The sequence below is a fragment of the Cavia porcellus genome, unplaced genomic scaffold, assembly GCF_034190915.1.
Source record: "Cavia porcellus strain 051 isolate PalLab524CR breed Dunkin Hartley unplaced genomic scaffold, mCavPor4.1 scaffold_30, whole genome shotgun sequence".
NCBI lineage: Eukaryota > Metazoa > Chordata > Mammalia > Rodentia > Caviidae > Cavia > Cavia porcellus.
In genome coordinates, this window is record NW_026947513.1 from 21,430,350 (window position 1) to 21,458,044 (window position 27,695).

The following is a 27,695-nucleotide window of genomic DNA, read 5'->3' on the forward strand; positions in this document are numbered from 1 at the left end:
CCATCACGCAGAATGTTGCAGTAGGCACTATTATTGTACCTCAGTTAGGGTTGGTACAAGTTCCTTCACCTGTCTGAGATAATGTAGTTTATGCTGATGGAGCTATAAGTTAAGCTCAGGACTAACTCCTGATGCTTTAAGAATTGTTAGTGAATTAAATGAGGATGGCTTGCAGTTGGCTGAACTACAGTGACAGGGTAATGAATACTGGATACCTGCATAGGAAATTGGGGCTATGAAATGAAGGAGAAGAGCAGGACGGTGCTCAAAGGGCAGGGCTGCTCTAGCATTTTGAGGTAAAGAGGGAACTCTTTATGTGGTGAAGGCTTCTGTGGACTGAGTAAGGCTGTCAGAGAAATGGGAATCAATATGATCCAGAGCCTTGATAGAGAAATCCAGTTTGGGGAAGTGAACATACATTTCTTTTCCTTGAGCAAGCAGGAGATGGAGTGGGTGGTAGAGGTAGGTGGAGTGGGTGGGGAGTGCATGGGAGTCATAAGGCTAAGCCATCTCACTGTTATTTTAGCACTGAGGTCATTGGCTGCACATGGTGGGGAAGTCCATGAGGATGTAGCTGGAATGACAGTTTGTAAGAGGAAATCACAACTTTCTGAGAAGTGTACCCACTTTTACACAACCTAGGGAAAATATCTATGTCTTTCAAAAGTTAAATGAAAATCTATTCAATCTTGTATTTTGTCCCAGTTGCTTGAATCTAGAAACCATTATTTTGTTAGCAACAGAATCTTCTGTTTAGATCATTTGGTAGGGATTTCAACCTATTTAAAATGCTCTTGAGATCTATGGTTTGTAGGTGGGTTATAGTTTGTCTAACAGATCGTTTTCAACAAACAACATAAGATTAACGAAGGTATTTCCAAAATAATCATTTCTATACATGGTAGTGATCAGGCTGAGAAGCTGTTTTTTGGCTGACTTTGACTCTTTGTAGCAATTGCATAATTGCAATAGTTAACAAAGTAATTAGCAGAATGTAGCATTGTGATATATAACGTGTTACATTATAAACACATTGTAAAAATGTTGCCATAAAGTTGTGTGGTTTTCTTTATTAGACTGGCTCTTTAGAGTTCTTCTAAAGAAGAACTTTAGAGTTCTCTATATTTCAGTTAGTTGAGCAGAGCCATGGGTATAGACAAACTCAGAATTACCTTTGAGCCCAGTGGAAAGGAAATTGGATACAGATGAACTGCCTCAATAACCACTTGCATACAGTAGTGTGATGCCACATTATAAGGTCCTTTGTTCTGTTTTTGGTTTAACTGCTAAGTCAGAAGAAAGATCTTTTTCCTCCTCAAACACCATCAAGATTTTGGTAAATTAACCATGTATTTTAATGTGCATGATCACACTAAGTATTTAATCTGCATTAAGTATTTTGGTTAGTAATTAATCCTGAGCCATGAGTTAACCCTGAATCATGAAACCTTCATTGACTTTCCTGAAAAGCACGTAGGGCATAGTTGATGGCCATCATAATGGCATCATAGTTCTTGGGGGGCTCCTTTTGACTAGAAAGATATGTGTACAAGTTCTGAGGATCCCTATGCCTGTGTTTTGCATGCTCTCAGTATGACTGTGGTGCCCAGGAGTTTCTGTCTATGCATGCCAACATCCCTATTTATGTGTGTTGCAGTAATTAAACACACAAAGGCCATTGTGTTCAACACCATACGGTGAGAACCTGCAGGAACTTCGGATTCTGCTGTGCTGAGAGGATGTTCTTGGAGGCTGTGGGTGGAGTGGTGGCTTAGCTGGCTTTAGAGGCTCTCCCTAGCTGCTGCTTGAGGCTAGATGGGTGAGAGAAAAGGACGGAAGCAGCGAGGCCAGTTAAGAGACTCCTGGACTATCCGGAACGAGACGTCAGCAGCTTGGAGAAAGGTGATAGAATGGAGGTCGTGCAAAGCAGTCAGATTCTGCCTAAATTCTGAAGTTGAAATCAAGAAGATTTTTTAAGCAGGTTTTTAAAAATTGATGTATGTTTGTAATACATGAAAAATTACATTCCTTTTGGGGAAATTGGTGTGTGTACACACAGAGAGACACACACATGGTATCTTGATTATTTTTCATGTCTGCCCTGTAACCTTCCCTCTTCCCTCTTCCTTCTCCATCACTTCTCCAAAAAGTCTGCTTCTCTGTTTTCTACCCTCTTTCCTTTCTGTGATTCTTTATTTATAGTTTGGGTTTCTCATATATGAGAAATTATGTGGTATCTAACATTCTCTGTCTGACTTATTACACAACATCATAGTCTCAAAATCTGCCCATTTTCTACAAATGACTGAGTTTATCCTTCTTCGTGGCTGCATAATGCTCCATTGTGGATATATGCCACATTTTCTTTAACAATATTTGTTACTGGATGTGGTTGGTTGTGAAAAATGGGGCTCAGCATGACTCTAAGATGTTTGGGCTGAACAAGTGAAAGGATGGAATTTCAAGGATAAACTGATCCAGTGGGTGGGAGAACGGGATTTGGGGAGATGCTAACATGTGCCCGGCATTCATGCTGTTCTTCACCTGCTGGTGCCTGGATGCATCTGAGTCCTATCCCAGAGTCCTACCCCTGGCTCTCTTTAGACCCCAACTCAGCTTCCCATCCTGTTCTTGTGTCTTTGGAGAATGATCTGCCATGATGATGTGGTCAGCACATCAGGATCCAGGTGGGAACAGGTTTGGGAAGGTTTGGGCCATTACCTGTCACTTCCCCTGCATATGGACTCAGTGATTCATTCCAGGCAGCTGTTTTGCTGTTAATTGTAATGACTCGTGTTATTATGTGAGAAACGGTAATTAGCAGTCCTTATAGTTAGAATATATGATGTGTAACATGGTATACATCCCATAATAAACTCGTCATAAAGAATTGCTGAGAGAGGTTATTGAGAGAGGTCCTCCAAAATCGTGATCCCAGTGAAAGGTCTTCCCTTTGTGATTATGATTTGATGGCTTAGCTTACCATATATATTAGTCCATTTCTCATTACTATGACAGAACACCTGAAGCAGGATAACTTTAAAGAGGTTTACTTAGCACATTATTTGGGCTGCTGAAGAGCATCTCCTAGATTGTGTCCCTATGTGGTCGATGTGAAAAGCAAGAAATCACATCACTAAAGAGGAAATAAGGGAGAGTGGTGGTCCATAAGCGCTTCTAAGAACTCTAGGTCTCCCACTAGGACCCATCCTCAAGGTCTCACGAGTTCCCAGCACTGCCATCCTGCGGACCAAGCTTCCAGCACAAGAACTTTGAGGGCACACAGAATATTCAGACCATGGGATATCCCAGGTGTGGGCATTGCGGTTTCCTGTGTAGGTGGATCACAGGGGCCTTCTCAACGTGCTGGTTTCAGTGTGGTGTTGTTAACATTACTTCTAACATTACCTCCAGATAAAGATGCTACTGTCACTGGGCTGAGGACCGCATTTCCAGGGCATAGTTCTTGTTAAATTGCTGGAGTCTCTTCAGTTTTTCATTCTCTGGACAAAGATATTGGCACCTGATTCCTAAATATTTTGGAAACGGAATGCTAAGGTGTTTAAAGTCTATGTTTAAAATATTAGCTTTTGAAAGGTATCTTTCTTCATTTTTTAGTACCTTGGAAAAATTACAAGCTGTTCAGAGTGAATTTTTATCCATTTTTGGGACCTTCCCTCAAATATGGATGAGAAGATATTAACAAAATAATTTTCAGGCATTGCATTGCATTAAACTGCCTATTGAGCTGTCGTCCTTCTACAGAGAGTGATAATGAGAATTTTTTAAAAAATAGAATTTGAGCTTTGATTTGTGGGGAAGAATCGAGAACATTTGGTTTCCTTAGATTGTTGTTTCCAGCAATTAAAGAAAAGCTTTTTGAAGTTTTTCCAAAATAAAATTATCTATCTGTCCATCTGTCTGTCTGTCTGTCTGTCTATATCTATATATTATTGAAAATTTTAGGAAAATATGGAAAAATTTAAAAAGTGCAATAAAAAGCATATGTTATTTCCACCATGAAGAAACAGCATATTGGTGTTGTGGGTGGGTATGGGTGTGGGTGGATATGTCAGTGTCTCGTGATGTCTGTCTGGCTTTGGCATCATAATATTGCCAGCCAAATGGAAGGAGCTGGAAAGTACCATCACCTCTTTAATGTCTGGAGGAGCCTGAATAGCGTTGTATTATTATATCCATACACATTTGGTGCAGCCTGCCAGATAAGCTTCTAGCCCTGATGTTTTCTTTGTGGGACTGTTGTCTCTTTCTTTGTTGAGTGAACTATAGTTGTTTGTGTCACAGAATTTACCAGGTGGTTAATTTTTTAGCCTGAATTTATTTATAAGATTCCCTTGTCATCCTTGTAAGATTTGTAAGGATGTCATTTGTCATTTCTGATATTGGTAATTTATGCTTTCTTTCTATTTTGCATGTACATTTCCCCCAAATAACTGTTTCAGTATTTTTCCATAAATTTTGATTCGTGCTGTCTTTTTCTCTATGACATACATTCTAATTTATTTTTTAAATTTTCTTTTTTGATCAGTGTGGAATATTTAGAGTTTTGTTAGCTTTTAAATATTTGAGAATGTTCAAAAGATATTTCTGTTGTTAATTTAGAATTTAGTGGTCTGGCCTAGGGATTTAGTTCAGTGGCATAAGCACCTGCTTGACAAGTACAAGGTCATGAGTTCGATCCCTGATACAAAAAAAAAAAAAAAAAATAGTGGTCAGTGAACATAGTTTGCATAAGTGCATTCAAATATGCTGAGAGTTTTTTTTTTCTGACCCAGCATTAAAATCTGTCTAGTTCATTATGTACTAAAGAAAAATATGTGATTTCGATTGGAGGGTAGGGTATTCTAGAGATGTCAGACCAATGTTTGGTTGATAGTGCTGTTCACAGGATTTTAAAAATTTGCATGAATTACCAATATATTGAAGAGAAATATTTAAATCTCTGATTGTAATTATGGAGATGTTCACTTCTCGTACAGTTCTGTTTTGGCTTATCCATTTTGAACTTTTTTTAGCTGGTGTATTAGCATTTAGGATTGTTATATGATCCTGATCAGCTGATTCTTTTATCCTCATGAAGTGACTCTGTCCTTGTTGTTGTTCTTGCTCTGGAATTTCTTTGTCTGGTGTAAATATAGTCACTGCGGCTCTTCTGTGATTCCTGCTTGCCTGATGTATCTGTTTCTACTTCCTCTGTCGTTCTCTTTCATTTTCCTTGTGCTGGAGATCAAACCCAGGTCCTCAGGCATGCTAGAAAAGCAATCTCCGTGGGTCTGTGTAGCCAGCCCCCCGACATGTCTTTATACCCCATCACTGTCTGTATATTTATGTTACTGTTGCACACATTGGTAGGCAGTACACAGCTGGGTCTCGCTTTTTTTTTTTTTTACCCAGTCTGATAATCTCTGTCTTTTAATTGAAGATGTTAAAGCCACTTATATGTAATACTATTGATACGGTTAGGTTTAAGTCTATAATCTATTTGTGTATTTGTTCCATCTGTTCTTTGTCTTTTTTTCCTGTTCATTATTGCTATTTATTATTATTATTATTTTCCTTTTTTATTGCTGTGATGTTTTCTATGGTTCAATTTTATTTCCTTTATTGGCTTGTGACTGGTAACTTTTTATTTTGCTCTGTTAGGGGTTTCTTTAAGATTCATAGTATTCCTACTTACTTGGTATTTTGTAGATGTTAAATAAGTATTAGCTTCATGAACAAATGAATAAATGAATGTCTTTCTGATGTTCCAGTTGCAGCATAGCTGAGAATCAGAGGATTGTGAATGGCCACCAGATCAGTGTTGCCTGACAATTATTCTTCCTTAGCATTTGCTCTGTCTCTTTCTCATTCTGCTATTTATGTATGTGGCTTTAATTTCAGGTCTTGATGCTCATCTCTCAAGGTTACAGATCTGTATTCTGTCCTCCCCAATTCTCTGATGGTTAAGTAAATCTTTATCCTCAGGCGGTTCTGTTTCTGGGCTCTTTGAAAGTGTGTGGGTTGGAATCTGTGGATGCAAGAGCCTGTGGCCTTGACTTATTGTGGTCAACCCCCGAAAAGTAACATATCCTTATCAGGAAAAACAGATTTTTATGAGGTACCAGATAGGAAAAGAGCTCCAAAAGAAATGGTCTATATTTAACTTTAGCTGATTTAGGCAAAGCTACCCACATGGAAAGGAAATTAAGGCTTAACAGATTTTCCTCATTCTTGGAATGCTACCAATTTTTCAAGGTTGTGAATATTTTTTTAAAAATTGAATGTTCTAATTAAAAAACAAAAATTTATGTACTTTTTTTTTCTTTTCCAGCAAGTAACTGGCAGAAGTTTTGGTGAAAAAGATTTTCGGACTGGATTAGAGAATGGAATCCTTCTCTGCGAGTAAGTATAGCTTATATCCCATTAGATGCATTTCACAAACATTTTTTAATACCATTCAGGGTGTCTGTAAAGCTTTTAGGTTTTTATTTTGAATTCACAGTTTGAATATGAAACTCAACAAAATCACCAAGCTCAGCAGAAAAAAAGTAGACGACATAAGCTTAGTGTCTAATGCGGTGGTGGAGGGAACCATGCAATTGCCAACAAGATAGAGGAGTATGCATCTGGTGGCTGCTGTCAGATCCCGCCAGTGTTTACTGTGAAGGAATTTGGGTCTGGGTGATTGTAAGGGTGAAGACCTAATTGTCACAAAGAAGGGAACTTTTCTTCTCCTTTCAACTCCCACACACCTTGCACCAAATAAACACAGCTTTTATACACTTACACATCCTAAAAACGCACCAGGTGATGCTCCTCACCAGGCCTGCTTTGACAGATATGCTTCTGAATGTGAATAGTTTGCTCCAATGGCGAAGTTCAAATGTGGGTAAGAGCTGCAAAGTTTAATTTTTTTTTTTTGAAGTTAGCTCTGCTGCAGATCACTGCTATGATGGAAGGAGAAGCATTCTGTGACGTGGTTCTCAACCCAAAATAAGCAAGAGCTTTAGTATTTATAGGTATGCATAGAAACTTAAACCAAGGCTTCAAATTTTGGGTTTATTGAATAGGTTCGATAATTCAGGTACCAGTCTTTGTCTTATTTAGATGTACATCCAATGAAATATGCTTCTCCCAAATGCATGATTTGATGAATTTTCAAAAAACGTGTGCATGGGTGCAACCCACACCCCAGTCAAGACATAAAGCAATGCTTTTCATATCCTTCCTATTGCATCTCACCGCCCCAGACAAACATGGCTCTGATTTCTTTCACCATAGAATCTCTTTCACCTTCTCTGACCTTGCATAAATGGAATTACAGAACGGACTGATTTTGATGGTGTTTCGGCTGTTGGTTTGATGTGGATGGAACAACATGGAGTTTAGAGTCTGAAAACTGAAACCGAGCCATTAACTTGTCCTCTCAAGTCTTTAACCTTCTTGAGCCTCTTCTTTTTCCCTGAATGGCGATAAGAAGTCTCTGCTCCAGCTCACAGGATTTCTGTGGGCCTCAACAGAATAATGAGTAAGGTATTTGGAAAGACTGTACAGTGCTGTATAAATGTTTATTTTTCAGAACCTTTCAGCATTGGACTTGTCAGCATTTTCCTTACCTTTCCATGGCCTTTCATGACTCAAAGAAAAATTATTGTCCTCCAGCGGCTGTTTCTACATCTTTTCTGCGGAGTCTCTCCCCACTTCTCCTAATGTCTTTCCTCACTCCCCTTTGCCCTGTATTATGTCCAGATCAGAGCTCACCTGGAGGTAAGCAGTCCTTAGCGCGGCACCTCCTCACCGCAGGGTGACAGGCTTCAAAGACTTCTGTTTTGTGCTGCTGTGCTCAGCTCTTTCCTGATTACCGACTGCCAGGAGTGATCTCATTTATGTGGACCATGCTGTCAGAGCTCAACTGAAGGACATCTTTGGTACTGGTTTTTGTTCACCTGTTTATTCCCAGGTTTTTGTAGGCATCCATCTTTCTACTGTATTCCCATGAATAAATCTGTCTGAAGGCGGAGGATGATTGCCTACCTGGTATTGAATTCTTTTGAAGACAAAACTATAGTTCTAGAGGAATTTACATGCAGAATTTGTTTCTTTCTTAACTAAAGGTGCTAGGTTAGAGGATGGAGTCTCCCTGTGTGTACACTGGCACTGTCCACAGATGCATCTTTTACAACCTGAGTGGTGAATCTTAGGGTGTTGGGGTGGAGAAATGGGGTTTAGAGTGAGGCTGTGATTGAGAAGCACATGGTCAGAGCAATACAGTTGCCCGGGACAGTCAGGGGATTCTTTAGCTAAAGAAAAGGCTTGGACTGTAGTAACCTGAGAGTGAAGCTGAAGGAGATGGCAAACATGGAGGATATACTCTGAGAAGGAGGACAAAATGACAAGTATCTAAGTCCTCTCACTGTGCAGATTTAGACTTCTTGGTGTGTTAGAAGAAGTAAGAGCTTTGGAGTCTGAGGACAAAGGACTCAGTCCTGAATTCCCCAGTGTGACTCACAGCCAGTGACTCTGCCAAGTAGGAATGAACCGCACAGGTAGCCTGAGTCTAGGAAAGTCAGGAGCAGGAGCCCCAGAATGATCATTGGAGATGTAGCTTGGTCAGGAGCCAGGGCACTCAGTTTAAACACATTTCTAAGTGTAGGGCCCATGGAACCAGAAAAATCAAAGCCATGACCCTGGAGCAAAATACGGTGAAGGTGGGGGATGATGAAGAGGATTTCCTTCATTGCCTTTATAGCTAGGATTTGTCTGAGCTAAGAGAATGGGGCTCTCACAAACTGAGATCAACAGTGTGTACCTCGTGGTCAACTGAGGAAAAAAATGGGACTTGTACTACCCCAGAGATAGAGTCAGCTTATGGAACTGGACAAAAGGCAGAAAACTCAATTGGAAGAGTCTTGGGGTGGTTATGATTCCCAGACAGAGGAACCATGCAGACTTCAAGCACTTGTCTTCAGAGAGTAGACGAGAATGGAGGTTGGAGAGAATTCTGTGGATGCTGCTGAAGGAGTCCTAGCTCATAGATGCCCCCACCTGTGCCTCAACATGGACACACAAAAGAGCTCTATGATTTTAAATTGTGAAACCTGACAGTTTGGCTCTTCTTACAGTGGGGTTTTTGCACTACTCAGCCTTCTTTTAAAAAAGAAAAAAAAAAACTATTCAGAAGAGTCTACCTCTGTATTATTCAAAATAAAAGGTCCTTGGTGCCATGGGTGACCTGCTGGCAAACCCACAGGCAGTATTGGTGGGTATTTCTTTTTCTGGCATGTTTTTGTCTGGGTTGGATTCACTGTTAATATTCATTGCAACTGGGTACAGACCCCATGCTCTTTGGCTCAAAGCCTTGGGTTGTTTATGAATGTAAAAATCTCCTAGTTCTCATCAAACAGAAGGGTGTCCTTTTATTGTCCTAGTTTCAAACTTCTCTATATCTTTAAATTGCTATTATTAAACCATTTTACAGAGAAAATAATGGAGACACAGAGAATTAATTACCTTGGCTGAGGTCACACAAATAAGAAAGATTTAAATTCATGATGTTTAATTCCTTAGCTTTGGCTCTTGACCACTGTCTTGTTTCTAGCTTTAGGGTTTTTATGAGAGAAAAGGAAGAGGTTGAGGGATGAGGCTGGAGTGAGAATTCTGTGCTAGAAAACTGGAGTACGGAGAGAGAACCACTGCATCTCACAGGACAAGGGGCCGGGAGACTGTGGTGCTGCTGTTCTGGGGAAGATGTGCGCATCAAGGGCCTGAGAAGGCAGCCTCCTGAGAGCAAGGCCATGGGAGAGCTGAGCGGACAGCAGGCTGTGGTCAGCAGAGGATGTGGGGCTTTGCATTTTCTTCAAAACCTAATGGGGGTAAATGAGAGCGGGGCACTTGCACTAATGACTAGGGTCAGAAGAGAAAAGGTGGACGCCTGCAGGCAGCATGTGAGTCAGGAAGTCAGTGGCATTAAAATCACCCTGGCCATCTTTGATTTTGCATGGTTTTGTATATGCAACCCTGTACAGTCTGTAATATTTATGCCAAAATGTATAATTCACAGCGAGTAATAGGAAGTATAACTTAGAGAGCGTGTGCCTCACCGGATTATAGCAAATGTGTTTTTCTCTCAGCATCCTGCTCTTCCTCTGTTATTTTTGTTAAGTCTGTCTAGTGAAAGTTTTCCATTAAATGCTCAAATGATGTGAGCCCTCTGCTGAGAGTTTAATAAAAGGTCAGAAGCAAAATGTGACAGAAAAGCAAATGTGTGACAAGTGTCTTGCTGTTAGAAATATTAACCAAATACTGCACCGTGGTCTTGAGATTTGAGGGTAAATGAGCCTACAAAGAGGCAGTTCCTAAAGAAACTGCTCCTGGGGAAGCAGCCAGTGATGGCCTTCTAGCCCTTTACCCAGACTAGATTGTCTGGAGAGAATTCCAGAAAGCAGCTTCTGCTGCTTTTCCTGAGTGATGTTATTGTTTAGATAGCACTCTATGGAATTACATCTAGATAAGAGGTTGGCAAATTATGGCCTTTGGCATATTTTTGTACTGGCCTTCTTGCCAGGAATGGCTTTTAGATTTTTAAAGGGTTATAAACAGGACAAAACAAAACAAAAGCAAATATATGGCTCACAAGCCCTAAAATATTTACTGTCTGGTTCTTTGCAGTGAAATTTGACCAGCCCCAAAGGGCTATGGAATTAATTTAGAGGTAAATTGTTTATGCTTAGAAAGTTAAGTAATTGAATTTGGCCTGTACATCATGCTATTTGGGTAAATTGAATAACTTATTACAAAGTATTCACTCAGGAGTTTCTTTACAAGTTTTCCCCACAACTTTTTATCTAAATAATCTTAAAATTATAGAAAAGTTATAAGAATTATATATATAAGGAATCCTCACATAACCTGTACCCACATGCAGGAGTTATTCTCATTTGGTCATATATGTTATTGTTTATATATTTATGCCTGTTTTTCCTAAACCACTGAAAGTAAGATACAGATATTTAATGATGTTCAACTCCTAAACACACTAGCATGTATCTCCTAAATACAAAGACATCTTTTTCCATAAACGTTCAAGATTTTTAGCAATAATATAGTAATATCTAATGTAAAATCTATGATTAAGTGTTCCTGGTGTCCTCAGTAATGTCATTTCTACTTATTTTTAAAAATGTAGAACCCAATCAAAGACCACCCATTGCATTTGGTTATCATTTCTCTTTAATCTCCTATACTTGAAACTTAGTATGATTGTTTGTGTCTTTTATGATATTAACATTTCTGAAAGTTCTTGATCAGTTATTTTGTAGAATATCTATCTCGCCATTGGGTTTCTCTAAGTGCTTCCTCATGGCTGGATTCAGATTAGACAGTTTTGACAAGAGTACCACATGAGTGATGATACTATGTTGTTTCTTTACCAGTAATGTTATGACTGGTAATTGGTTAAGGTGATATCCTCCAAATACATGCTTTGTTAGGATGCATCTTCTTTGTAATCTGTAAAAGGTATTCTAAGACTAGCAGAGTAGCTCAATATTTCAAAATCTTTCACCTGGTAGAGTTAGAGGCATTGATGATACTTCCTGCGAATAGTGATTCTCTAATTCTATTTTTCTACATTTGTAAGCTGGCATTCTTATGTCTCTTTTAGAGAAATTTTTCCTTTCTTCTTTTTGTTAAGTGTCATGATGTAGTCTTGGAATCCTCTGTATTCAACATATAATAATCCATTAACACTTTTCACGGCTCTTAATTGGAAAAGCAATTTTAAAAAGTAATCTTTATAGATAGTGAGTAAGTTAAATGATAATAGCAGGCTTGTTTTAGAAATGGATATAGAATATAGAATTTCTAAGGTTTTAAATCTGTTAAGTAGAGAATAGTTTTTAAAGTTTGTGTTTGGATAAATAGTTGGCTTATATTGAGACTTGTTTTCCTGTATTCCAATTTTGTTTTCCACTGTGGGGATTGAACCTGGGGAGTACTGAGCTATACTACACCCCCAACCCCTTTTATTTTTATTTTTTATTTTGAAACAGAATCTTGCTATATTGCCCAGATTGGGCTTAACCTTATGGTTTTCCTGCTTCAGCGTCCTGGGAAACTGAGATTACAGGAGCATTTTACTATGCCTGATTTGTTACCTTCTGATTCTTGATTTACCTCATTGTTTACCTCTGGCGGTGAGATGCTCTGCACTGGCCAGTGTTCATGCAGACTGACCCATGTTAGCTCACTGGGCAAAGCTGCAGGATGAAGAAGCTTCCACTGAGGACATAGGGAATCCTTTTAGAAAATGGTGGCTTTTGGGCAACATCACTAGGAATTTTGTGTGGAAACCCAGAAAGAAGGTCTATTAATGGCTCTGTGATTTTTCTTAACTCTGGAGAAAAAGATATGGGTGAGATCTATAAAGATATGGATGAGATCTATTGTCGATGTCCGCTCCCGGCCGGCAGGAAGGACACACGACAGTGGACAACCTTTTCTTTTTATTTTCCTTCTCCGTACAGCCTGCCCTGGGTTCTCCCAGCTGAAGCCTCCTCTGGTCCGCTCCCCGCGGCTCCTTTTGTGCTTCAGTCTGCCCCAAAGCCTCTACCGGTCCGCTCTCCGCGGCTCCTTTTGGGCTTTTACTTCTGGGCTTCTACCTGGCTTCTTCTTCTGTCCAGGGGTGGCACCGGTATATATACGGGTACAGTGTCCAATCATGTTAAAGTAAGCAAGGCAAGCTGATTGGCTAACATCATCAGTTGCCAGGCAGACTATATTGTTGAGCGGGTTGTTTACGCGGTAAGCAGGAAACTAACATATTCGATGGGAGGGGTAATCTACCTCAGGCTTTGCTCTTTACCACAGGCCGCACGTCCGCCGCGCAAGGCGAGCTATCACAGACGCGGCTCCCAACATCTCCCCCTATTTTATTTTTTATGAATGTGCGCATCGTAGCCCTTCCTGGACTGGGTGCAGAGGCTTATGCCCTATGTGTAGGTCCACCGTAGGTCCTTGGCTTAGACCCTGGTTGGCCATGCCATGGTCTGCCAAGGCCCTGAGGCCCTCGTCCTTTTTCTAGGGCCAGGCACAAACTGGACGGAACCTGGATGCACACAAGCTTGCACTCATTTCCTCTCCGTAAAGAAATCCCCTCGGAGAGAAATTTAGACCTGGGCAGCATCTAACAGTCCAGCGGCTTACGTGCAGGATGGGGTAGGGCCTGGCTTAGGTCGAGTCGTGCTGGGGAGGCACGCTCTTACCCGTCATTGACTCACCTACCCTGCTGTGTATTGTCACCTTATGGAGGAGAATGAGGGATGCCCGCCATATCTAGACTCGGTCGTGGGCCAATTGAGCAAGCCATGCATATGCCTGAGGATCTTCTTGTCCATTTCGGGCTACCGCTATTTCTATTCATCTTATTGGTTGGTCTGTGATGGATCTCCAGTAGGGCAGGTCTGATCTTCAGTCAAGGGCTTTGTTGCCCGTGTCAGTCTCTCCGGTATCCACAGTGGTTCTCGTCCCGATTCCTGTGGGAAAACACAAACCGCGCCTCGGTTCCAGCTGACCACTGGATCCGGGCCCATCCATTGTCCTGTCAGGACATCTTTCCACTTCACCCACCCTTTATGGTTGGGGGAAGGGTTGCAGTGCTCCACAGCTGGGGAGCGATTATCATTATTTAAATTTAAAAAATTGTGTGTGAATAGTGCCATGGATAATCGTGCCTTTGGGGCCAGGCCTTGGCCTACTCCCCCTTTTTGTTTTTGTAAAATTTCTTTGAGGCTTCTATGAGCCCTCTCAATGATTCCTTGACCTTGGGGATTGTATGGGATACCATGTTTTAATTGAACCTCCATCATTTTGCAGAACTCATTGAAGGCTTTGCCTATATAGGCTGGTCCATTATCAGTTTTTAATATTTTTGGTTTGCCCCATGCGGCCCAAGCTGCCAGGCAATGATTGATCACATTAGACACTTTTTCACCTGTTTCTGCTGTTGCAAATATGACGTGAGAACAGGTGTCTGTGGAAACATGAACATATTTAAGAGTCCCAAACTCCTGTATATGTGTGATGTCCATCTGCCAAACATCACCAGGGATCAAACCTCGAGGGTTTACTCCCATCGGTATGGCAGGTTTGTATGTGGCACAGGAGTCACATAGTCGCACGATATCTCGTGCATCTGCTCTAGAAACATGGAAATGGTTTGCTAGTGTCCTGGCATTAACATGAAATTTATCATGGAAGGCACGGGCTCGCTCGATTGGTGTTAGTAAGGTAAAAATCCATAACGGGCGAGTGGCAGTGTCAGCGGCCGCATTCCCCTGTGCCATGGGCCCCGGCAGGGATGTATGTGCTCTTATGTGGGTGGTGAAGACCTTATGGTGTCTGTTCTGAAGCAATGTCTGGATAGACAGGAACAGTCCAGCCACTGTGGAAGTGGATCTAATTAAACTGGCAGTCTCAAGCACTTGCATAGCATTGACCACATACCTAGAATCGGAGACAATGTTAATGGCTTCTGAGAACCGTTCAAGAATCATTTTAACGATCTGCAGTTCTACCACCTGAGGCTGATCTGGTTTAAATTGTATGGTAACCGGGGGCTTGCCTAGGATCACATAGGCGCCTATCCCCGTCTTGGAGCCATCTGTGTATATTGTAGTTGCTAGGACTAATGGCTCAGAGGCAGTAACCTTTGGAAAAATTATAGGGTGCTGAGTGACAAATGACAAGATAGGGTCTTTAGGGTATTGATTGTTTATATCCCCATGGAAAACACATCTCAGAATGGCCCAGGTATCTATGCAGGCAGCCAGGGTCTTGATCTGGCTGGCGGTATAGGGTACTCGGATGGCTTGTGGTCCTGAGCCAAAATGTTGGACAGCTCTATCATGTGCTTCAAGGGCCAATGAAGCGACTGCCTCCGGGTAATGCTCTATGACTTTTGCAGGTGAGACCTTAGGGTGTATCCACAGTAGTGGTCCTTTCTGCCAAATCACCGCTGTAGGCTATAGACTAGTCTGTAGCAAACAGACATCAAAGGGTCGCCCTGGTTCAATTCTGTGTAAGGTAGCCCCACCTAAGGCTTTTTCCACTCTCTGTAAGGCAGCTCTTGCCTCAGGAGTGAGCCTCCTGTGGGAGGCTATATCTGGGTCTCCCTTTAGAAGGTCGAACAGGGGTTTGAGATCTGAATTTGGTATATGTAAATATGGCCTAATCCAATTAATGTCTCCCAATAGCTTTTGCATGTCATTTAGGGTCCTAACGCCATCCATCCTAATGGTGACCTTCTGTATAAGTCTGGAGGCGACACTGAGGTCCACACCTGCTGACCCAGGGGTGGCCCTTGTTGAAGGCTGCCACCCTGAGCTGTCCTGTCTCTGGGGCGGGGGCCCGCCTGTGAAGGGGGCCCCCTCTGGCCGTTTTTTGGCTCTCTAGCATCTTGTCCACAAATACGGTTGCCCTGAGCATCAAAGACCGACCTACACTCCTCAGCTTTGTGTGATCCCTTTTTGCATCGCCCACAAACATATGGTTCTTCATTCCTAGGGCGAGGCCTAGCATCTGCATTGTTTGGGCAATGACGTTTAATGTGTCCTGGCTCCCCGCAGGCAAAACACCCTTTAGCCTTACATTCCCCTTCTAACCCGCGAGGTCCCCTCTGCTGTACAGCCGCGGCCAGGAGAGCAGCCACTCCCGAGTTGGAGAGCGGCCCCCCTATCTCTCTGCATATCCTAATCCAGGCGTTGAGGTCCTTGTTCTTATGAGGAGCTATCGCTGCCTTGCACTCCTTTGTACATTGCTCAAAAATCAGCTGTCTTACCAGCGGTTGAGCCACTCCCGGATCAGGAAATATCTTATCGGCAGCATCTTGCATTCGGGCCACAAAGTCAACAAATGGCTCTGTGGTACCCTGAATTATTTTTGAAAGACACAAGGAGGCTGTTCCGGCACCACTTACCTGTTTCCAGGCGCGGAGCCCTATGGCATTGATTTGTTCATAGACAGCGCCGGGGAACTGGGTCTGGTCATCAGCGTGCCGACCTTCTCCCATAAGCATTTCCTTGTTCCACCCCCGGTTTCCCCGATTGGCGTTTCTCTCAGCCTGCTCTGCAGAGAACTCTGCGTACCAGGCTCGCCAATCCAGGTAACTGCCCGAGGGCAGACACGCCTTTGCCAGCTGAATCCAGTCCGCGGGGGTGAGGGGCCCAGAAGACAGATTCTCCAGCATGGCAATGGTGTAAGGCGCAGTCGGCCCAAAGGTTGTAACTGCATTTTTAAGTTCTCTAATCTGCTTTATCTCAAAAGGCTCCCATACATTGCGTCCCTGGCCCATAGCTACTTGTACAGGAAATATCCCGTAGGGGCCACTATCTATCCCAGGTGGATGTACCTCATGAGACAAGCGTCCCCCCTGCCAAAGCCGCCTGTAAAAATACCGACCCGCCGGCGGCGGAGCATAAGACAGCGGCCGTGATTGGGCGGAAAATGGGGGCCCGTGCATCACTTCCTGTTCTGGCGAAAGGGGAGAGAGCTCCCAGGCGGCCGCCTCGTGGCGAGGAATCGCCTCCGGAAACGGCCCCCAAGGTGGGGCGGAAGGCTTCGCCTCCCTCTCGCGCCGGGGAGCGCTCAGGAGCTCTCTACTCCTCCGCAGACCAGGTTGAGCAGAGCGCAATTCGCGGGGCAACGCTGGAAAAGAACCCTGCGACTCCTTATTGAGCGATTTAGGCTCCTGACAGCTGGTCTCTTTGGCCTCCTTGCCATTCAACTTTCCCTCGTCCTCGGAGTCAGACGACTCCGAGGCTAGAGCCCCGTCCTCCTCCTTAGCATCCTTGTTCCCCTTGACGGACCCCTCTCGGGAGCTCCCTGACTGGGCCTGCTCAGATACCCTGCGTACTTTTGTAAGCTCTTGAGAGCTTTCTCCACAACCACCCTCGCTCTTAGTGTTGCTACCTAACATGTTTCCCATCTTTTAATATGTTACTCACCGCGTGAGGCCCAAGGAATCCGCCACTTACGCGTGAGCCTGAGGGGAGTCTAAAAGCCCTGTAGGTGCGCGCCACCCAGAGCCCAGGCTTATCCCCAACTCACCTGTCTCGCAGCTCTGTACTGGAGCGTTGTCCACTTCCACGTCTCGGGGGTGATCAGTCCCCGGGCGGGCCTCCAAATGTCGATGTCCGCTCCCGGCCGGCAGGAAGGACACACGACAAAGTCTGGTAGTGGACAACCTTTTCTTTTTATTTTCCTTCTCCGTACAGCCTGCCCTGGGTTCTCCCAGCTGAAGCCTCCTCTGATCCGCTCCCCGCGGCTCCTTTTGTGCTTCAGTCTGCCCCAAAGCCTCTACCGGTCCGCTCTCCGCGGCTCCTTTTGGGCTTTTACTTCTGGGCTTCTACCTGGCTTCTTCTTCCGTCCAGGGGTGGCACCGGTATATATACGGGTACAGTGTCCAATCATGTTAAAGTAAGCAAGGCAAGCTGATTGGCTAACATCATCAGTTGCCAGGCAGACTATATTGTTGAGCGGGTTGTTTACGCGGTAAGCAGGAAACTAGCATATTCGATGGGAGGGGTAATCTACCTCAGGCTTTGCTCTTTACCACAGGCCGCACGTCCGCCGCGCAAGGCGAGCTATCACAGACGCGGCTCCCAACAATCTATAAAGATATGGATGAGATCTATAAAGACCCTTGAATATTTTAACTTAGCTGTGTTAAAGATTACTTTTCCTTTGAAAGGATAGACATATGTGAACGGGAAGGAGTCTGTTCATGGTTTACCAGTTTCATCTTATCTACAGTGTTCTTTGCAAGAATCTCAAGGAAATGAACTCCCAAGTCTTTATCAATCCCATGTGTTTTGACCAGAGCTGTATAAATCTCCTGTATCCACTCATGAACATACAGTGGCGTTTTTGGTTGAGGAGGCTGAAGAGGTTTCCTCACTTTTGGGTGTTGCTTAATGTGTGAGACCAAGAACCAATGAACCATGGGGGACATGTCATCTTGTCACCACATACTGTAAGGAGACAGAGGTATTTATGGTTTTCTTCTTTCTTCTGCTCCCCTCCTGCCCTTCTGGAGGTGATTCTTTGAAATAGTTCAAATTTTTCTGAAGTCGTTTATAGAGTACAGACAGACTTCTTTGCATTTTTGTCACTAAGTATGAAAAAGAGTAACTGGAAAATCTCCTTTTCCTGATGATAAAGCATGATTAATTAATGCTTTAAAACAAATTAATTCCTTTGTCCATTGTGGAAATGGACAAATTAATAAAACAAATGGTATATAAACAAATTAATTCCTTTGTCCACTGTGGAAATGTATAGAGCAAATATTAATCAAGGAGCAAGGACTTGGAATCAGTGACACTTTCATTCCCCCATACTCTGTAATTCTTGTCACACTCGCTTTTTTTGCTACATGTAGATATCAGGAAAAAATTATTTGAATGCTACACTGTAGGCTTTTTAGGGGGAGGGTTAGAGGAGAGAGTTGGGGTTTTCTAGTGGGAATTTTGTGGTTGCTAGTGACAAAAATGTGGCTCAAACCATTTCAAACAAAGATAGGGTGTGGTTGGTTCGTGTGCATAAGCACAGAAGTCAGTCATACGTACTGCAGCCAGCTGCAGGCTTGACTGTGCATCTGTGCTCAAACAGTGTCACCCGAACTGTCTGCTGGCGAAGCCATGCATCTACCCTTCCACCTATATATCATCCATCTCTCACCTCTGCTTTCTACTCTTGGGGTAACTTTTTCCCATGTGATGACAAATTTGGCCACCATTAGCTTCCAGTTTACATTATACTAGGTTTGGAGTTCTAGCAGGAATACAGAGCTCCTCTAAGTGATTGCAGAGGAATCCTGGTTCACACTCCTCATGAACTCAGGCAGGGCCTTTTGTGTGTCTTGGAATTAACTAGATGGCCAGGTTCGGGTTTGCCCTCTGGAGGAGCCAGGAAGGGGGGCGAGCTCTCTGCACATTACTCCACCCCACAACATCATGACGTGCCTGGAGAGTTGGGGAAGGCGGCCTTCTCAGATGGAAATTGAGAAGGTGTTATCAAAGAAGGAAGGATGGTAACTGGCCAAAACAATGAACAGATGCCCACTGAGGGACCCTTACCCCAGCCACAACCCACAGAGTTCTAGTAAGGTTCAGGTGGGCTTCAGATAGTGGAGACATGCTTTGTGTGGTATCGTTGTGACCTGAGGTAAGCTTATGTGGGGAATGCTCCTGGGGGACTTCACCTCCAGATCTTTCTTGTTAGAGTCCACTCCTTCATCTCTCGTCTCTTAAAACCACAGAGAAGGTGAGCAGAAGTGGCGGCTACATGAGCTACAGCTCACCTCTTTTCTGGGCGCTTGCCAGGGAAGTCTCTCTTCTAAGAAACAGATCCTGCCCTTCAGACGCCGGTTCCCTCAGCCTTCAGGTACTGATTGCACTTTTCCTGGAGCCTCCTCTCTGCCTTGTCACCTCTCTTTACCAGAGATTTGGTCTGATGTGCCCAGTAGCTGCCATTTCTCCCCTGGTACACTTGTGTTTCTGCTGTGGTCACAGCCACATCCCTAACCTGGTGTCTTGGGACATTTGAAGTCACAGAGAGATGGAGACCTGCCTCCTAGTGACACCTTTCACACCAAGCAGACCTTGTACAGGTAGTCCTCTGAGCAGTCTGTACTTTCTTTTTTTAAATACATATTTATTTTTGGTTCTGGGGATTGATCCCAGAGAATGCTGTGCTATACCCCAAGCTCTTCTTTGTTTTTTTATTTTGAGACAGGATCTTTCTAAGTTTCCCAGAGTGGCTTTAACTCACAATCCTCCTGCCTCAGCCTTCGGAGCAGCTGGGGTTACCAGTGTGTATGTCAAGCTATCCTTTCTCCTTTTGATAGACACCCAATTTGATTGGTACTCAATTCCCCTCGAGTGAACAGGAATATTGGGGGTTTTCAGCTGGGTTTCTCCTCATGACCATGTGCTGCCTCCTGACCAAAGCCCCTGCCTTCCAGCTTTGGCCAACCTCAGGTCTCTGAGACCACTTCCATCCAGGGGATAGGGCCAGCCTTTGCTTCTCTAACATTAATGCAGACATCTCTCTTCCTGAGTTTCCTGTTGTTCCCTTAATCACGTCTTCCAGGAGGTCTGGGGAGCCCCATTTAATGGTCTCCCTGTGACATCCTAAATTCACAGGTAGTTAACGAATCTGCTGAGCTCATGGGTCTTCTCCAGGTTGTAATGACATCTTTTTTTTTAATTTATAGGAAAAAAGCAAAACAGAAAAAAGGGTAGAAATAATAATTTCAAAAAAAATAACAGAAATCTCTACTTCATAAATTACGTATTGTTATCTTACAAGTAGTCATTTAAGTTATAAAATCAAAGCATAAAAAGTGGACAGATAATCAATGATAGTACAAACTATTGTTTGATAAACTAACCAAAGCTTAGTAGTATGGTTATGAACAATTTCTTGTTGCCTCTGAACAGACCCACACATTGCTGATGCTTTGGGTCTTTAGCCCTGCTGACTTCAGCCAGCTGTGCCTCCCAGTCACGGAGCCACACAGAGCCACCAAGTGCTTCCTTGCAGTGGCAGTGCTCAGCCCCTTGCACCTCGCCTGTCTAGAAATGCAAAGCCAAATATCATTGTGCGAACGTGCTACTATTGTAAAGTTTCTCTCGTTGATATGCTCTCCTGTCTTCTGTGGTTTGATTTCCATCCTTCTCTCAATGCTTTTCTTTCTTTTTCTTACTATCCAAGAATTTAGGCTTAACAGATGCTAGGAAGAGAATGCAGTGGACGGTGAATGGGCTTTGCAAGCATGCCATTGACACTTTGGACACTATTGTGTTTGTAGCCAAAATAAAAACAAAATCAAGTAATGTGATTTCATTCAATTGTATAGAGGAACCGAAGTTTAGATTTGCCTCCAGTGTGTGCTTGGGCAGGTTACCTCATTTTTCTGAGTCCCAGTTTAGTCATCTATAAAAAAAGAGTAATAATTGCACCTAATTTAGATGGTTATTCTGAAGCTTAAAAGAGTTGGAAATAGTCTTTGCTCAATGTTTGGAATGTAGCAGCCACTTAAAATTTTAACTTTTGTCCTCCGTTTACGTAATGGGGAAATTACTACCTCATAAGGTCCCCAGGAGCTTCCTGAGAGGGAACACAGAGGAGCACTCAGCGTGACTGGTGCTCACTTGGCGCTCTGTGCCATTAGCTGTCCTCATTATTGTCATTGGAACTAGGCCCAAAGTCCATTATGGCTATGACACAGTCAGTGCGACTCTGTGTCACCGAGCACCCATTGGCCGTCCCTTTAGGCTGCCAGCAAGACTCAGAATAAAGGAATTTGGATTTTGCTTTCTAGCTTCTCTGTCTACCTTGTGATCAAAAACTGGGCAAAAAACTTTGAGTCCCTTGCAGGCTTGATCATCTGTGAATAATGAACTTTGGCTGGCAGAGCTTGGAGTCCAGAGTGATTGTTTTGCAAACAATAACCTTGACCTGAGCATTGATGTCATTTTCTGTCACTCTCTCCAGTCTGCTGTGGCTTCTTCCTCTGGGAAGCTGCTTCAGAAGCCCGCGGGCAGTCGGTGGGTGCCTCTGTGGCTTCTAAGCACCTGTACCCGACTGCCTCTACCTCTGTGGCCATCTTTGCTTCCTGCACCAAATCCACAGCTTCTTGAAGATGTTTTCTAAATTGCATTTCCCTCACTGAACACCAGTATGGCTCATAATAAACTGTTGCAGGCACTTGTTGAATAAATTGAGATTCAGTAATAAAATCTGTGCCTAGGGGGCCTGATCTTCAGTGCCTACCTTTAGCTTTCTCCCCATATTAGCATTATCCTTTTACTTTTTGTTTCTTCCTTTCTCACCCTCTCTCCTTCTGTACTTCCTCTTCCTCATTCTCCTCCTCTTTCTCCTTCTCCTCCTCTTTCTTCTTCTTCTTCTTTCTCTATCTGTCTGTAAAGAACAAGACTTATATTTGAAGACCAAGAGACCAAAGGACAGAGGTACTTGCTTTCTGTAGGATTCTCCATCACTATTTTCATCTTCTTAGGAGTCACAAAGCTGAAATCCCAGGTTTTATTTTGCAGACACATTTCCTTGGAATGTCAAGTCTGAGTACGTTAGTCTGCAAATAAGTGACCAATAAAGAATTTCTTAGTGGATTTTTGTCTCAATTCTTATGTTACCGAAATAACTTTCTAAAGATAAGAAATCTGTTGGCAAACATTTGTTTATATCATCACTGATAAATGAGCTGCATGTTCTAAGAAGGAGGACTTGTCTTGGATTCTTGTCATGATTTCAGCATGAGATGCGGTGTCGCACTAGTCTTTAAGGATGGGTTAGTGTTGATGGTGTAGCTTTGTGTGGTGACAGTGTATCCCATGGAGGACTTGTTGGAAATGGTCCACATGTAACACAGCAGATTAAGTACCAAGGACATAAAAAGGGAAGGTAAAAATGTGATCTTCAGAAGTTTTATAGAGTACTTGAGTATTGGATATGCACCCAAAGCCCTGAAGTTACTATATAACTAGTGCAGGAGTAAAGGCAAAATAAACATGATTTAATTGTTAAGATTTAATAAAAAGTTAAATATGGGGATATTGTTGTGGTATGGGAAACAGTTTGGGGGAAGATGTTATTCAGTTAAATTTTTTTAAAGAATATGCTAGGGAAAAATGAAATATTTTTATAGGGTTGGGCATAGTGGCACACCTTGTGATCCCAGCACTCTGGGAGGCTGAGGTTGGAGGATCACACGTTAGAACACAGTCTAGGCAATTTAATGACTCAGAATAAAAGGGGGAGGCTGGGGTGTAGCTCAGTGCCAACCCTGTGGGCTCAGTCCTCAGTGCAGGAGAAACAAGTCGTGGGAGAAACAAACTTACACCTTACACTTGATCATACTTCTGATCACCACAATGTGTGGACTTTTCTTTTCCCTCTGGAGACTGACCAGTCTTCCAGTATCACTGGGTGTCCTATAGCTTACACTGGATCTTGATACTAATTAAACTTAGACCCTGCAGGCTCATGGCTCTGCCCACAAGAGGATGCATTTCTCCAGGTGCCAGTTACAGGGCCCCAGCTTACCCACAACTTGTGTTCAACTTGGCTACAAATTGGAGTTTCTCATGACTGCCTTGGATTTAATCATTTGCTGGACTGAGTCACAAAAGTTAGAGAAACACTTAGCATTTACTGGTTTATTATAAAGGATATGATCGAGCAATACAGATGAAGAACCAAATAGGGGAAATGTTCAGGGCAAGATACCCGGCAAAGGACGTGGAATCAGCCTCCCCGCACTTCCACGTTTAGCCACCCAGAGTCTCTCCAGAGCCCACCATTTAGGAAATTTATGGAGGCTTCAACACTTGGGTCTGCTTGGTTATTAACTCCTTCCCCAGTTTCTTTTTCCTTTCCAGAGGATGGGGTAGGGTTGAAAGTTCCAAACTTTTCATCAGGTTTGGTCAGTCTAGTGACCACCCCTTATGCAACAGTCCACTAGGGACTGGCATTTTAGATTAAAATCAGATTGAAGGATGCTCATGTCACCCAGGAAATCCCAAAGGATAAAGAGCTATAACCAGATCCAGGACCAAACATTAGAACAAAAGGTATACTTAGCATTCCTAGTGTGTAGGCAGTTACAGGAGTTTTAGGAACTCTACGCTTGATGAAGATAAAAATTATGTTATAAATTGCACTATTCTGGTGTCCTCCACAGGGACAACAGAAGGACAGGGTTGGAGTGAGAAGTGAGTGTTCTGTGTTTGGTGTACACAGAAGATAGCTCCTGATAGGAGAGGGCTTTCTCTTCCTTTACTCAGTGAATCATTTGGAAGAACCACTTACAAACATGGTAAGCCATTATAAATAAAGATGGTTACACTTTACAATAAATTCATGCAGTGGGGCTGGGTGGGGTGGTGTTACTGATCAGATCTGTACCCAAAATTTGACTCCATATGTCTTACAAATCTCAGTTTTTTTCTTGAGGCAGAAATTTTTCAGTGTTGACCTGAATGAAGAATAGAAACTCTTCTTTTTTCACCAAGAGAGATGAAAATAAGAGAGGCACATTCTCTAGACTGAAAGATGACGTGTCTGAAATCCTAAGACAAGAGAAAGCCATGAGTATTAAAAGAATTGCAGGTGGATTGTTTAGCAAAAATGTAGAAAACAAGGGGTGTGATTAAGGCAGATGGAGAAAGAAATGGAGAAGGCAGAGTAAATGGGGACTCTAACCCATAAGGTCTTTAGATTTGATCACTAAAGCAATAGAAATGAAAATTTCAAAGAAATCAGCAGGGCTTGGTAAAATGTATTAACGAACCAAAGATTTAAAAAATAACTTTGGTGTTTCAGTTGTTACTGACAAACTGCAGGGTTTGGGTTTTGACACAGCTGGAAAAGGTCTGTTGGGTGTTGGAAAGATCATGATTTCAGTCTAGAAAAGTGAAGACTGATATAGAGATTGTCCACCCAGAGGCAGAGACTTATAGGCTCTTGAATTCAGGAGAGAGATGATGGATTTGACTTACTCATGTTGATTTGGTAGGCCAAAAGCCGTAAGCCATTAAGGTAAAGCTGTGAACTACAGTGGTTCAGAACAAGGTCTCAGTACATAGGGAAAAGAACCTAACAAAAGATCTATCAGAATGGTGAGGGGAGAGCTGGGGACTTAGCTTAATGATACAAGCGCCTGTGTGAAGTCATGAGTTCGAGGCCCAGTACCAAAAAACAAAACAAAACGCACACACACACAAACCCCACAAAAGGGGAACCCCAAGGAAATGTGATATCATGGAAATCAAGGTTGCATTTCCCTACCAAGGTCAGGTTGAACAAGCTCTGTTGATGTAGTAGAAGGAGGTCCTGGAGACATTTGTCAATTAACACCTATTCTGATAATTACCAGTCAATTGATCATGATTTGACCTAATTGTTTTATATCTGGTTCATGCTTTTGCATCATCTATGTAGGCATTATAAATGTCAAGAAATATAAACATACAAGCACTAAAATATAAATTATACATGTAATATTTTCCCGAGCCATTGAAAGGAAATGAGATTAGTGTGATCCAACAATGTGTTAGTAGAATGGCCATAGACTTTGTTGTTCAAACCGAGATGTTTAGGCTCAAAGGGGATGTTAACGGGATGAGACGTTGGACCAAGTAGAACCTTGGACTATCTTCTGCTAACTGGAATGTAGGATCTCTTCAGATTGGTGTCTTCTGAACACTCTTGCTCTTTACAGAGCTCACAAACCCATTTCTTGCCTAATCTTCATAACAACCCTGGAAGGTGACCAATCTGAATCTCCCCCCACCCCACCTTTGTAGCTGATTAGGTAGAGACCCCACGTGGTAGTACATGGTGCATCTTTGGACCTGTCTAGAACTTTTTCTCCAACCAGATTCTCAGTCAAATTTCAACAAAGTTGAGTCCTTTTGCTGTAACTGATTTTGGCCTTAGTAGGCTGTGAAGAATTCGATAGGCCTGCTATGTAGGTTTCTCTCTTGTCTTTCTGCCAAATCACAGTTGGCCCCACTGACTTGGCCTGTCTCCAGCATTTTGGCACTAAGACTCATTAAGTCTTTAAGTTCAAGTAAGGACACTTCAACCCACTCCTTTTTCCCCCTAAGATCTCCTGTGAAAAGCTGCTTTTTGCTTGAGACTAGCTTGGCTTAGGTGGGGACTTAGGCAAGGACTGGTATCACCCAACAGCCTTCTTTAGCAAAGAGACAAAGAGGTGGAAGACCAGTGCATAGAACTCTCAAAATGAGCAGAATGGACTCTGAATATTGCCTCTTTTGAATCCCATCAAATAAACAGCCCTTGGTTCCTACTCAAAGGAAGATCTCTTAGCACGGTAGGGGATAATGTCCCCATCCAAACTGGTGTTTAGGCATCAGTTACACTGTCTTCTTGGGGAGCTCTTGTGTTCACTTCAACATCTTGTATTCTTAGATTCACCCATTTTTGTTAATATTGAGTCCACCTAAAGTGATGTAAGACATCACAATTTCTTTTCTCTTAATACACAGTTTTCTACGACACAGATCCGGTAGGATGTTTATAGAATTTGTTTTGATTGCTTTCCAAAAATGTGTTTGAAATTTAGTTTTTCTAGCATAATTACCATTCAGGAACCATTTTCTTAGAAATGAAATGATTTCCTTCATCCTATCATTCAGAGCCTTAATAAATATTAGACTTTTGCTGGCTTAAATCACAGTTTAATATCTCATCTCCTGAGAAATTCAATGCATACTTACTAGAATGATCAATTGACTTTGAAAAGTATGTAACAGCAGCTTCAAATGCGGAGTGCTTGCAGCATGGGGAAAGCTGGACAGCTCTGCTGCCTGCCTGTGGGGTTCCATGCCAGATTAGGCTTTGCTTGGATTTAAAAGGATTTAGTACCTCCCTAATTGTATCTCCTTAATCATTCATTTTTTGATTGCCTCTCAAGGGCCGCCAGGCTGGTGGGCTGGCTCCCCATAATGAAGTATGTGGAATTCCTGCTTCACCCCTTCTTGCGTTCTTTGGTCACACACAGGAGAGGCTCCTTTCTTACCAGCCTACCAAGGGCCTAGGTTAGCTCTGCTTTCTCTTTAAAGCCTCCTGCAACAGTAGACTTCATTCTTCACATTAAAGTGAAAACGTGAAAGAGAGGAACAAGTTTGGTCCTTGCCTTTCTTTAAGCCCCTGCAGACTCTGCTGTAAAGCAAACATTTCCAAACATGACCTCGTCATGCCTAGTCCTTCCTTCCCACTGGGCAGGACGATCCAACCTCCTTTGCTGGGCACCCGGTGTCCCTCATTGCCTGGGCGCAGTGTTTCTGTTTGGCTTCTCTGCATTGTCCCTGTGCGCTGGCCCCGGGATGACCTCTGTGGTTACTTTCTCCGTGCTTCCCCACTCCATAGCTTTGCTGCACTCTGTTCCAGGCATCCTCATCACTCTTCTCCCTGTCTACTGCCAATGCTCTGCATCCTCAGAACACGCACTGGGCACCCTTCCCTCCACTAAGGTGTTTCCATCACTGCGGTCCAAGTGCAGTTCCCTGTGCACCACCATGCATTCAGGAAGAGATGACAATTCTGACTGCACATAATTTCTCCTCTTTCTCTCCTCTTCCCTATTCCTCTGCCTGCTTTCTGTTTTGAAAGACATTTTGGCTGTACTTAGAGTGAGAAATTTGGTTCACATATGACTCTATTTAAGAGGTTGCTTGTTTCTGTGAAATCATAAATTCCTTAAAGTATTGACAGTAACTATTAGCTTTTTGTTTACGGTAATAAAATGCCTGATACAATCAACTTCAAAGGAGTAAAGGCTTGTTTTGGCTCAGTTTTGGAAGTTTCAGTGCATAGTTGCCTGGCCCTGTCGCTTTTGAATCTGTGTCAAGGCAGTACATCACAGTGGGAGCACATGGCAAAGGAAGTTTGTTAACTTTATGATCAGGTTGGGAAGGAGAGGAAGTGAGAGGGACCAGGGTCCAACATTGCCTTTAAAGGTGTGGTATCAGTGACCAGGAGACGTCGAATTAGACCCCATCATCTCTCAGTAGTGCCAAGCTGGGGATCGGGACATGTGCTGGATATTCTGGATCCAAACTATGGTTTGTCTCACTCATCCTTGTATG

The 27,695-nt window shown here is 42.9% G+C and overlaps 1 protein-coding gene across 17 annotated transcripts in view; it reads left to right on the forward strand.

The window, feature by feature from the left end:
* The window catches only part of Limch1 (LIM and calponin homology domains 1), a 327,840-nt gene that overhangs the window by 119,098 nt on the left and 181,047 nt on the right, over positions 1 to 27,695 (forward strand). For 16 of the 17 annotated variants that reach the window (XM_063240658.1, XM_013154288.3, XM_063240659.1 and 13 more), the window contains exon 2: positions 6,335 to 6,405. In XM_063240658.1, the coding sequence (XP_063096728.1) occupies positions 6,335 to 6,405 (71 nt within the window). Of the gene's footprint in view, positions 1 to 6,334; positions 6,406 to 27,695 lie in introns of those variants that run through there. The other variant, XM_063240665.1, reaches the window with a different exon arrangement.